Source organism: Megascapheus bottae, chromosome 1 (genome assembly GCF_031878675.1).
Source record: "Megascapheus bottae isolate mThoBot1 chromosome 1, mThoBot2.hap1, whole genome shotgun sequence".
Taxonomy (NCBI): Eukaryota; Metazoa; Chordata; class Mammalia; order Rodentia; family Geomyidae; genus Megascapheus; species Megascapheus bottae.
The window spans coordinates 67,411,750-67,424,480 of NC_143509.1; the positions used below are offsets into that span (position 1 = coordinate 67,411,750).

At 44.9% G+C, this 12,731-nt stretch overlaps 1 protein-coding gene across 2 annotated transcripts; it reads left to right on the forward strand.

Moving 5' to 3' along the window:
• The first annotated feature begins 538 nt into the window (after positions 1-538).
• Positions 539-11,885, forward strand: Dppa4 (developmental pluripotency associated 4). 2 transcript variants are annotated; one of them, XM_090332383.1, is made up of 7 exons: positions 539-614; positions 3,712-3,787; positions 5,251-5,411; positions 5,495-5,545; positions 6,905-7,220; positions 9,861-10,056; positions 11,547-11,885. In XM_090332383.1, exons 1-7 carry the CDS (start codon positions 591-593, stop codon positions 11,575-11,577), a joined length of 855 nt encoding a protein of 284 aa, XP_090188509.1. In that variant the 5' UTR covers positions 539-590; the 3' UTR covers positions 11,578-11,885. The 2 variants fall into 2 exon arrangements, with proteins under 2 accessions (XP_090188509.1, XP_090188515.1); XM_090332389.1 differs by having other exon boundaries at positions 6,908-7,220.
• Positions 11,886-12,731: the final 846 nt, after the last annotated feature.

Consider the following 12,731-nt stretch of genomic DNA (forward strand, 5'->3'; position numbering starts at 1 on the left):
TCACCCTGACAGCAAAGGCCCTGGGACTTTAACCTACAATTGAGCAGCAAAAAGATGGATGTGGGTATGTGGCTCAAGTGGTAAAGCACCATGACAGATAGATAGATAGATACACAGACAGACAGATAGATAATGAAATGATTGAATCTGAAATTCATGAAAATGGAATGCTCCCCGTACAGAAGAGCTTGAATTTTATGGTTTTTCTAAGTTCCACCATTAGATCCTCTCCCATATCCTTTTCAGAAGCAACTTTTGCTTTTGGCTTTGGACACACGCTAAGTGTTCAACCTCCCACCGTCCTGTGGAACCACAGCTTGGATAAACGGTTCCAAAAGTGCACAGAAGAGGGCCCAGAATGGTTTTAAGAATTCCCACCCCAGGCTGGTAAGGAAGTCAGCCCAGAATTGTAACCTGCAGGAGCTGTGGGGGCGGGGGCGGGGTGGGCGGAGGGGGCGGAGAGGGGGAGGGGAGGGAAAGAAGGTAGGAGCCACAGGAAGTGGGAGGAGATTTCTCCAAGGAGGCTCTTAGGCTGGGGGCCATTTGGAAGCCGGGAAACCTTTTTAACCCTTCCAACTTCTTGACTGAGCATGGAGAACAGTAGAAGCAAGGAGGTAAGTACCGTGGTGGTGGGTTGTTCTCTGTCATCGTGGGTCTTGGGGTCTCTCTGCTCTTGACCTCACTAGATCTTTCTTGGGGATGGGAATGGGGAGGGGTTCCCAGTGCAAGAGAGGACTGGGAAGGAAAGTCGCATACGGGTAGTGCTTCCTGGCCTGAACTAGGCCCTGGTTTCCATCCCCAGCACCCGAACACTCCTCCCCCCCAACAAACCTCAAGCTACCTCTGCTAGGACAGAGAAGACGAAAATACGGGTCTCTGCTGTGGTGGGTTTCTGTTGTGATTTTGAAGGAACGTTTTGGGGGATTTTTTTTTTGTATTTTTATTGTAATTAATAAAAGGGTTACATGATATTTGCCAGATAAAAGGTGCATTAATTCACATACATTGATACCCTTTCACATGTCTTGGTACCCATTACCCTCCCCCCACCCCCCACCCTGGGGGGATTTTTTTAAATTTATTTTTGTTGGTGTCTTGGGGCTCCAGCTCAAGGCCCAGGCTCTGTCTCAGAAAGTTTTTGCTTAGGGTTAGTGCTCTGCCACTTGAGACACAGCTTCACTTCCAACTGTGTGTGTGTGTGTGTGTGTGTGTGTGTGTGTGTGTGTGTGTTTACAGAGGCTTTTTTCCCCCTCTGCCATTACTAGGACTTGAACTCAGGGCTTGGAAGCAGCCTTTTCACTGGTGCCCTACCACTTGAACCAAAGCTCCATTTCCAAAATCTTGGTGGTTAACTGAAGATAAAAGTCTCAAGTTCTTTTCTTCTTGCCAAGTCTGGCATCAAATCTCAACCTCAGATCTAAGCCTCCTCAGTATCTAGGATTACAGGCAATGAGTCACCAGCTCACTGCAATGAGCTTTTTGGAGGGGGTGGTTGAGCTGAGGCTTGGTACCAAAAGGACTCACTGCTCCCTTTTCTTTGCTAAGAATACAATAAACCAGGGTTCTCATACCCAGGAAAACAGGCTAAGAGAAAAGCAAAGCAGGCTGATAATGTGGCTTACTGGTATAGTGCTTGCCTAGCATGTATGAAGCCCTGGGTTCAATTCCTCAGTACCACATACACAGAAAAGGCCAGAAGTGGTGTTGTGGCTCAGGTGGCAGAGTGCAAGCCTTGAGCAGAAAAAAAAAAGCTCAAGGACAGGTTCCCAAGCCTTGAGTTCAAGCCCCAGCACTGACCCCCTCCCCCAAAAACAAAACAAAACAACAAAAAAAAAACTCCTCTATCTTACAAGTAGTCATAATTTACCTGTTTTAACTTTAGGAACCCAGTGAGGCACAAAAGTGAAGGCTTAGTGAAAGGATTATGCAAATCTTAAGTTTAAATATAAATGTGGAAGTGGAATAGAGATGTAAAAGTGCCACACATATGTTAATCTGTCTCCATCCCAACCCCTGAGGGTTGATGGGGAAGGGCTGAGCTTTGTGATTCTTGGACCTGAGATTGCCTTTGTGTTTACATTCCCCCAAGCTTGTTTGCCCTTAACCTTGGGGTAGGAGGTGAGAACTCAGCTTCTACCTTTTGTTCAGTTGTCCCTTAGTTTTTTTTGCTCAAGGTTGATGTTCTTCTCATTGGAACTACAGCTACACTTCTGGTGCTGCTTAATTGGAGATATGACTCTCCAATGGCTGACATTTGTAATTGTGGCTATTCAGGAAGCTGAGATCAGGGATCAGAGTTTGAAGCCAGCCCAGGCAGAAAAGGATGTGAGATTTTATTTATTTATTTTTTTATGTTTCCAGATCTGGGGCTTGAACTCAGGCCCTGAGCACTGTCCTTGGGCTTTCTCAAGGCTAGAGCTCTACCACTTCACTTGAGCCACTGCTGGCTTTTTTCTATGTATGTGGTATCCAGGTGTCGAAGTCTGCTGTTTGTAAATGCTACCCAAGCATTTACTCTACCACTAAGCCTAACACCCAGCCCCAGGAATGTGAGATTCTTATCTCCATTTAACCACCAGAAAACTGGAACTGGCACTGTGGTTCAGAGTGTAAGCACCAACCTTGTGGGCAAAAATCTCCACAATAGTGCCCAGGCCATGAGTTCAAGCTTCATGACTGACCCATCTCCCCTCAAAAAAGAAAAAAAGAATACCATGAGTTTTTATGCTGGGGCTGCTGGCTTGGAATCTTGATCTTCATATCTCAGCTTTTTTGAGTAGCTAGAATTATAGGTGAGAGAGACAGGTATACCTTCTAAAAGTAAAGAGAGGCCTCATGCAATTTTATTTCTGTTTAAAAAAAAGCCTATCAGACTCGATCCTCACTCAGTCTCCTGAGTGGCTAGGATTATGGGTGTGAGCCACTGGCTCCCTACCCCATTACCTCTTCTGTTCCTTTTAATTCAGTAAACTCATGACTGAACATTTGCAGTACCAGGGGGGGAAATCCCACCTTTTTGTGGGGGGAGGATTGTGTGATCAGTAGAAGTGGTGCTGTGGCTTAAGTGCTAGAGCCCTACCCTTGAGTCCAAAAAGGCTCAGGGACATCACTTAGGCCCTGAGTTCATGCCCTAGGATTGGCAAAAGATAGATAGATAGATAGATAGATAGATAGATAGATAGATAGATAGATAGATAATAAAGGGATGGATTTGACACCAGTGGCTCATACCTGTAATTTTAGTTACTCAGGAGGTTGAGATCTGAGGATTGTGAACTGAAGTCAGCACAGGTAGAGAAGTCCAAGTTTAATTGGAGGTTAATTAAACAGCAAAAATCTAAAAGTGGAACTATAGCTGAAGTGCTAGAGCACCAGCCTTGAGCTAAAATGCTAAGGAACAGTAATCAGGCCCTTAGTTTTTTTTATTTTCTTTTTTTTTTCCTCCATTTCAACCCCCCCCCCTCCCCCCCCCCCGCCCCAGTCATGAGGCTTGGACTATGGGGCCTGGGCGCTGTCTCTGATCTCTTTAGCTCAAGGCTACAGACCTACCCTTAGAGCCACAGCACCACTTCTGGTTTTCTAGTGGTTGAAAGTTATTGAGAGTGAACTGCACACTCTAGCCAAGTGCACTTACTGCTACTTGGAGACAATGTGAGTTAGCTTGTAGCAGAAGAAACTAGAGCAGTAACTAACCAGTTCCTCTGTCCCCAGTCAAACAAGAAGTTGAAGCAAGAAGACCAACCAAGTACATCATTGGGAAGAACATCATCGAAAGGAAGAAAACGAGGTAAATGAGTGGACAGCCACAGCTAAGATATCTACAGATCACCCCCCCCCCCAAAAAAAAAAAAAAAAACTTGGGAAATTTTTTTGAAGACACAGTAAAGAAGTCTCTCCATTCTACTTTCTACTCTCCTGAACTTCCTTTGAAGCCCAAATTAGTCCCAGCCTACTTTTTGTTGTAGTCGGACAAAGCAAAAACATCCCTTTCCTGTCCTTAAACTTCCAGACCACATACTTGGTTCTGAAAGTAAGTGAAGATATGGCCTAACCTTGACAAAAGATGGGGATGAAGACTGCTGTGGCCGCCATTGATAATTTGCATGTGATAATTGTTTTCTCCCCACCCCCCACCACTCTTTTGTTGTTGTTCATTGTGGGGATTCAGCTCAGGCCTGCACCAGTCCCTGAGCTTTTGAGCCACAGGACACTTCTAGTTTTCTGGATTAATCGGATATAAGAGTCTCACAGACTTTCATGCCCAGGCTGGCTTTGAATGGGGATCCTCAGATCTCAGCCTCCTGAGTAGCTAAGATTACAGGCATGAGTCACTACCCCCAGCTGCATAGGATAATTGCTATACCATTAGGCACAGTTTGTGTGTTTCTCTGGGTGTGTGTGTATGTATGTGTGTGTTACACATTAGTCAAACACGCTTCAATTAAGGTATAACCCCAATATCTCTGAACATTGCTAGAACTTTAAATGTTTCCTGTACATCAACCTAGATTTTGTGAATGGAATGTTTCACGAAGGAGCAAATGCTTGTGAGTTGTGGGAAGTTTTAAAAAGCAGAATTGAGATTTTGAAGTTTTGAGCCTTAGATTTTCTATTGCTTGGAAGTTTTATTTTGTTTTTCGGCCAGTCCCGAGGCCTGAGCTCAAGGCCTGAGCACTCTTCCTTAGCTTCTTTTGCCCAAGGCTAGCCCTCTACCACTTGAGCCACAGCACCACTTCTGGGTTTTTCTGTGTATGTGATACTGAGGAATCGGTCTTCATTCATGCTAGGCAAGCACTAAGTTACAATTCTAGCCCTATTGGAAATTCTTTGATCTTTGGGTATTTATTATTGTATAACTCTTTGAACGTGAGAGCTGGAGTATGAAAAAATCCTTGATCAAACTTTTGAAAATCTCAGGCCACACAAATGTTAATACCTTTTTATTTGGGGGTGGGGGTGGGTCATGGGGCTTAAACTTGGGCACTGTCCCTGAGCTCTTCAGCTCAAGGCTACCACCCTTCCCCTGGGCCTGGGCATTGTCCTTGTGCTCTTCAGCTCAAGGATACCTTCCTACCCTTGAGCCAAGCCCCACTTCCAGTTTTCGGGAAATTGGAAATAAGAGTCTCACAGTCTTTAGTGTTTGGGCTGGCTTTGAACAGAGATCCTCAGATCTCAGCTTACTGAGTAGCTAAGATTATAGGCTTGAGCCAAAGCACCCAGCTGATTACCTTTTTTTATCCCATTCTTTAGATTCTTCTTCCACCAAGAAGGACGAGGAAGGCAAGACACCGACACCTAAAAAGAAGACCCCAATTCCTCCTCTACCCCGTGAACTACCTCCAGTCAACTTGCTCCACAGAGACATTTTGCGAGCCTGGTGCCAAAAGTTGAAAGTCAGCAGCAAAGGACCGGTGAGGGCTCAGGTGGGAGGCCTGCTCCCTGGAGGAGGAGGCCCTACCTTCCACTAACCGTTTTCTTTTTTTTTTTTTTTTAGAAATTAGAGGCTTATAAGCGAATTTGCCAGAAAGCTTACCCAGATCAACAGGTGAGTAACTTCTTTTTGTTGTTGTGGGTAATGGCCATGGGGCTTTAACTCAGGACCTGTACTACACTGTTCTAAAACTTTTCTGTTCAGGATTAGCACTCTACCACTTTGAGCCATGGCTCTGCTTCCAGTTTTGCAGTGGCTAATTGGAAATAAGAGTCTCCTGGGTTTTCCTGCCTCAGATGGCCTTGAACTGTGATCTTCCCATCTCACCTTCTGAGTAGCTAGGATTACAGGCATGAGCCACCACCACCCTAAAGGAGCCTGGGCTCTGTCCCTGAGCTTTTTTTTTTTTTTTTTTTTTTTGCCAGTTGAGGGGCTTGAACTCGGCCTGAGCACTGTCCTTAGACTTTTCTCAAGGCTAAAGGTCTACCACTTGAGCCACAGCACCACTTCCAGCTTTTTTCTGTGTATGTGGTACTGAGGAATGGAACCTGGGTCTTCATGCATGCTAGTCAAGCACTCTATCACTAGGCCCCTGAGCTTCTTTTTACTCTACCATTTGAGCCATAACAACACTTCTGGCTTTTTCTATGTATATGATATTGATGAATTGACCTAGATGAAACTCGAGCTTCATGCTTGCTAGGCAAGCACTCTACCACTAAACCACATTCCTAGTCCCAGGAAACTCTTTTTTAATTTTTAGCCAGACCTCGGGCTTGAACTCAGGGCTTAAGCACTGAGCTTTCTCAAGGCTAGAGCTCTACCACTTGAACCTCAGCACCACTTTCGATTTTTTTCTATGTAGCTGGTACCAAGGAATCAAACCTGGGTCCTTGTGCATGCTAGGCAAGCACTCTGCCACTAGGCCAAACTCCCAGCCCCCAAGAACCTTTTTTTTTTTTTTTTTGCGGGGCGGGGGGGTTTATAGGGCTTGAACTCTGAGCCTAGGTGCTGTTCCTTATCTCTTCAGCTCAAAGCTACCGCCCTACTCCTGGGCTTGAGCCTCAGCCCCGCTTCTGGTTTTCTAGTGATTCATTGGAGATGAGTCTCTTGGTCTTTAGTGCCTGGGCTGGCTGTAAACTGAGATCCTCTGATCTAAGCCTCCTGAGTAGCTAGGATTACAGGTGTGAGCCACTGCGCCCACCTTAAGAAACTTGTTTTTAAGGTGAAGACTCATTGCTCTACCAGATCTCAAAGTCATGAGCTCACAGCTTCCTGATTAAATGAGATTAGGAGCAAGTGCAACCTGCTCAGTGCAAGAGTAGTTACAATCTGTTAGCAGCTGGGGGGAATATGTATTTTATTGTTTAATATTGCTTGTTTAAAATAGTCTTGGTGACTGTACCAGGCTTTCCTCAACCCATGAGCCCATATACTTGATAACATTTAACTTCTTATTATCTTCTATATTAGCAGTATTTGCAGAATATTCCCAGCACAGCAAAAGAGGCCAGGATTAAGAGTATCCGCAAAAGATCACAGAACATGGACCAGGAGCAAATATCAGAGAAGCAGTTGTGTTCTGAGGGGACTTGTTCCCTTGAAGTTCCCCCTGTCACTGAGGAGCAGTTGGCTATCATTCAGAACCCCCCAGATTTCTATGAAGAAGTTAGTACCACTGTAGTCAACACTCCGGCCCCTGAATCAGTGTTGGCTTCCTGGTCCAGGATAGCAGCCAATGTCGGGAATGTGGAGGAAGTGGTGGCAGAGGCACCCAAAGAAGCCCCTGGTAAGTCCTGCTTGGAGAAGTTCTGGTCTTTTTCATAAGGAAATGAGTTCAGTTAACCTTGATTTCTAGTAACTATTGGAGGGGTCAGCTCACGGACTAGTTATTTCCAGACCCCATTCTCTGTTTTCTAATTGCAGGCGGGGGCAGAAGCTGAGATTCTTGAGTTTCTCATGATTTCCCAGGCACTAATGAGAATGGTATAGATCCTATCTTGAAAACCATCCTTCTCCATTGTTGATGGTACTGAGAGGGACAGCGGTACACTCATTTCTTCTCCTTTCTTTAAGAAATGTAAAGGCTGGCCGGAAATTTGGCCTAGTGGTTAAAGTGCTTGCCTAGCATGCATGAAGACCCAGGTTCAATTCCTTGGTACCACATATATAGAAAAAACCGGAAGTGGTGCTGAGGCTCAAGTCGTAGAATTCTAGCCTTGAGAAAGTCCAAGGACAGTGCTCAGGCCCTGAGCTCAAGCCCAGGACTGCCAAAAAAAAAAAAAAGAAATGTAAAGGCAAGATCTAAAAATCAACTGTTTAGGTGTGAGTCCTGGGTCTCCTCCACCTACGAAGTGATAGCAGCAAGTTCTTTGAAACTGCTTCCCCACAGCCAGGCACCAATGGTTCGTGCCTATAATCCTGCATACTTTGAGGCTGAACTCTGGGGGTTGTGGTTTGATGCCAGCCTAGATAGGAAAGTCTGTGGGATTCTTACCTCCAGTTAGCCAACAAAAAACCAAAACTGGTGGTGTGGCTCAAAATGGTAGAGCACCAGCATTAAACAAAAAACTAAGGGATAGTTCAAGTCCCAATGCTAGCACAGAAAAACATCCCGTTTCCTAAGTATAAAATAGAGAGCAAACCCCATGTTGGCTGGACACCATTGGCCCAAGCCTGCTACACTGGAGGCTGAGATCTGAGGATCACAGTTCAAAGCCAGCCCAGCCTATGACACTCTTAATTAACCACCAGAAAATCAGAAGTGGTGCTGTGGCTTAAAGTGGTACAACACTACCCTTGAGCCAAAGAACGGAGGGACAGTACCCAGGCCCTGAGTTCAAGCCCCGTGACCAATAAATAAATAGCTAGCATGTTGTAAGAATTATTGGGAATGTAGGGGCCAGGAGTTTGGCCTAGTGGTAGAGCGCTTACCTAGCAAGCATGAAGACCAGGGTTCGACTCCTCCGTACCACATACCTAGAAAAAAGCTGTAAGTGGTTCTATGGCTCAAGTAGGAGAGCTCTAGCCTTGAGAAAACCCAAGGACAGTGCTCGGGCCCTGAGATCCTTTTAATTTTTAGGGTACTCTGATTTTTTTCCCTTGGTGCCAGTCTTAGGGAATTCATATCCATGCTGGCTGACTTGCTGTCATGATCCTCAGATCTTAACCCTCCCGAGTAGCTAGGATTGCATGTGTGAGCCACCAGTGCCTAATTAGATGGTCTGATTTTTTTTTGTTGGATGTGTGTAATAAGCTCATAGGTCATTTACTTTACATATAATAATCTAGTGTTCTACCACTGAGATGCATCCACAGTACTATCATCTTTAATAAGTTGTCTTTAATAAGTTGTTTGCTTGTGTATTAGTACAGAGGTTGAACTTAGCACCTTGCATTCTTAAGGCTTTTTCTTTCTTTTTTGCTCGTCTGGCTCTTTACCACTGGGGCCAAACCTACTTTGCCTTAATGTGTGTGCATGTGAGCTCGTGCACGTGTGTGTGAGTGTGTGTGTATGTATACATGTGCAGGCAAATGTATGCATGCTTTTTCCTTTTAGGTCAGTCTTGGGGCTTGAACTGAGATCCTGGGTGCTGTCCATGAATATAAACTTTTTTTGTTTTTTTGTGGGTATTGGGGCTTGAACTCTGGGCCTAGGCACTGTCCCTGAACTCTTAGAGCTCAAGGCTACCACCCTACCCCTTGAGCTAAGCCCCATTCCCCATTTTCTAGAAGTTAATTGAAGATAAGCGTCTCAGGTCTTTTTGTGCCTGGGCTGGCTTTAAACCTTGATCCTCAAATCTCAGCCTCTTGAGTAGCTAGGATTACAGGCGTGAGCCGCAGCACCACTTCCCAGTTTTGTTTTGTGTTTAATTCACTCAGCTTGGCAGAGGTTTCTATATTATTTTCTTTTTTTTTTTTTTTTATTGTATTTGGTAAAAGGGTTACATGATATTTGCCAGGTAGAAGGTGCATTAATTCACATACATTGATACCCTTTCACATGTCTATATTATTTTCATTCATTCATTCATTCATTTTGTTGGTTGTGGGACTTGAATTCCCAGCCTGGGCGTTGTCCCTGAGCTCTTCAGCTCATGGCTACCACCCTACCCCTTGAGTCACAGCCCCACTTCTATCTGCCTGGCTACCTTAACAGTTTGTTTTGGTTTTCAATCTTACATATAAAGGTGATTTACAGAGGATTGCAGTCATGTGTCAGGTATTGTGCACGTTTCCTTTTGTTCTTAGAAGTTTCAGTTGGAATAAGCCACTTCCCTAGAAAAGAACACAGAATGAAGATGATTTGGGGTACTGGGTTCCTGTGTTGGGACTGATACCTGAGAAAGGCAGTACGGAACTGGCCAGGACCCTGCTGTGAGCTTGTAGACCCAGTCAGTGTGTTGACATTTAATCTCTTCTTCTGCAGGGGACAAGTGGTGTGTGGTCCATGGGCGAAGTATGCCTGCAAATACTGAAGGCTGGGTTCAGCTGCGGTTTCACGCTGGACAAGTCTGGGTGCCTGAGAAGAAAGGAAGAGTCAGCGCTCTCTTCCTCATTCCGGCCTGTACCTTTCCACCCCCACACCTGCAGGACAATATGCTATGCCCCAAATGTGTTCACAGGTAATTAATTATCTAGTGTTTACCAGAAGACGAGAAGCAGGCATTTAATTTTTTTTTCCCCTGCCCGAAGCTTGAAGTCAGGACCTAGGTGCTGTCCTGTTCTCTTGTTTCTCAAGGCTAGCACTGTACTATTGTGACAAAGCACCACTTCTGGTTTTCTGGTGGGTAATTGGAGATAAGAATCTCACAGACTTCCCTGCCTGGGCTGGCTTTGAACGATGATCCACAGAGATCTCCAGCTTATGCCTTGCCAGGATTACATGTGTGAAGCCACCAGCACCAGGCTGAATATACAGCATGTTTTTTGTTTGTTTGTTTGTTTGTTTGTTTGTTTTTGGTGAATCATGGGGCTTGAACTCTGAGCCTGGGCATTGTCCCTGAGCTCTTCAGCTCAAGGCTAACGCCCTACCCCTTGAGCCACAGCCCCACTTCCATTTTGTAGTGATAAATTGGAGATAAAGAGTCTCACCATCCTTAATGCCCTAGGGTCTCAAGGTCTTTTTGCCCCTGGCTGGCTTTGAATCTATCCTCAGCTTCCTGAGTAACTTGGATTAGGATTACACAAGAATACAGGCATGAGCCACCAGGCTGAGTCACCGCTCTGGGCCCCTACAGTTTTGAGAGAGTGTGTGTGTGTGAGAGAGAGACAGAGACAGAGAGAGAGAGAGAGAGAGAGAGAGAGAGACAGAGACAGAGAGAGAGGGATAGGGCTTGAACTCAGGCCTGGGCTCTTCAACTCTACACTTGACCAAGCCCCACTTCCCATTTTCTAGAGGTTAATGGGAGATAAGAGTCACTGGCTCTTTTTTCTTTTTGTGATTAATAGAAGGGTTACATTATATTCACCAGATAGAAGGTGCATAACTTCACAAACATTGATACCCTTTCTCGTGACATGGTCCCCATTTCTCTCCCACCCTCCCCCCACTTATCTTGATTTCCCCCTTCCCTATCCAATTTCAAATAACCAATTAAGTACTTATAAAATATATCAGATAACAAGATGAAATATTGTAGCAGCATGAGATAACCAAGGGATGGCAAAAGAGATGAGAGATAACATAGTACATTAAGGACAACAGTCATTGATTATATGGCTTTTGTTTCCTTATCCTGGAGGTCCTTACATTTAGTGTCATAATATTTGGCCTAATGTCTCTAGATTTTGTTCTATTGTCAATCTCTGCTAGGAGAGCCCAAGGTGAGTCACTGGTTCTTTTGTGGCTTTGAACCATAATCCTCAGATCTCAGCCTCCTGAGTAGTTAAGATTACAGGTTTGAACCATCCCCCCTTCCCCCCAAACCGGGCTCCAATTTTTTTCTTTTAGGTGCAGTTTCATTGGAATTTTGACGTGGGGATTCCTTGACTATTTAATAGAATTAGCATCTTGGTCCGTGTCATTACTATTGGCTATTAAGAGGATGAAATTTGATTCTTGGTTTCCATCTTACTAAATATAAACATTTCTTTTTTTTTTTTTTTTTTTAAGAAACAAGGTGTTAATTAAGAGCCTCCAGTAAAATGTTAGAACACTGGAATGAAGGAACCATCCACTGGCTTCCTGGCTGCCTTTTTGATGCCACCTGCTTTCAAGGAATGGCTGATCTTGGAGTGGCAGCCATCACTTGAGGAATGACCTGGAAGATGTCACTTACCACGGGAACCTGGGCCTGGACGGTACTTGTACCACTACCACCCACCAGAAAAGAGCTGTCAAGTTTACCGGGCAGACCCTCAAGTTCATCTCAAGTTCATTTCCCAGTCCATGGAGATAGCTGCACCTCCCTTTCTGTGAAGACCAGAGTGTGCTGTGTGTGTGTGTGTGTGTGTGTGTTTCAAGCAGGCCCTGGGACAGGGCTGCAGGGACTTCTAGTCTGTGACTGCTATTCTGTGACTGTTATAGCAGATGTAGTCTATTCTATTCTAAACTTCACTGGAAGGCCTTTCTGGGCTCAAGGCTAGCACTCTATACCACTTCCTGTTTGGTTAATTACAGAGTCTCGTGGACTTTAATGCCCAGGCTGGCTTTGAACTGTGATCCTCAGATCTCAGCCTCCTGAGAAGTTAGAATTACAGGTGTGTGCCACTGGGCCCGGCTATCAGAAGATTTTTATTAATACTTTTTTTCAATTCCATTGGAAGGTTTTGCCCAAGTCTGGGGTTTCTTCCATGCTCTTCTGACTTCCATAACCCCAAGTTGTATTATAGTGTTTTCTTTAGCGTGTAGAGTTTGCTCTTGTTTTCTTTTTGTAATAAAACGTTATACAAAATCTGGTTCTGAGTTTTTGTACTTTTTAACTTTTTGTTTTCTCATACTGTGATATCATTTCCCTTAGGGAAAATGGCCTAATACATAGGAAATCGGAAACCAGGTGCCACTCCAATGACTGGCTCATTCCTGTAATGCCTCGCTAGCTACCAGGGGCTGAGATTGGAGGCTCAGTTCAAAGCAAGCCCTGGTTGGAAAGTCCCTGAGATCTTATCCTCAGGTAATCAGCAAAAAGACAGAAGTGACTCAAGTGGTACAGCCCTCGCCTTGAGCTTCTTTTCCTCAAGAACAGGCTCTCTTGGGACCGGGAGTTTGGCCTAGTGGTTAAAGTGCTTGCCTAGCATGCATGAAGACCCGGGTTCGATTCCTCGGTACCACATACATAGAAAAAAGTCGGAAGTGGTG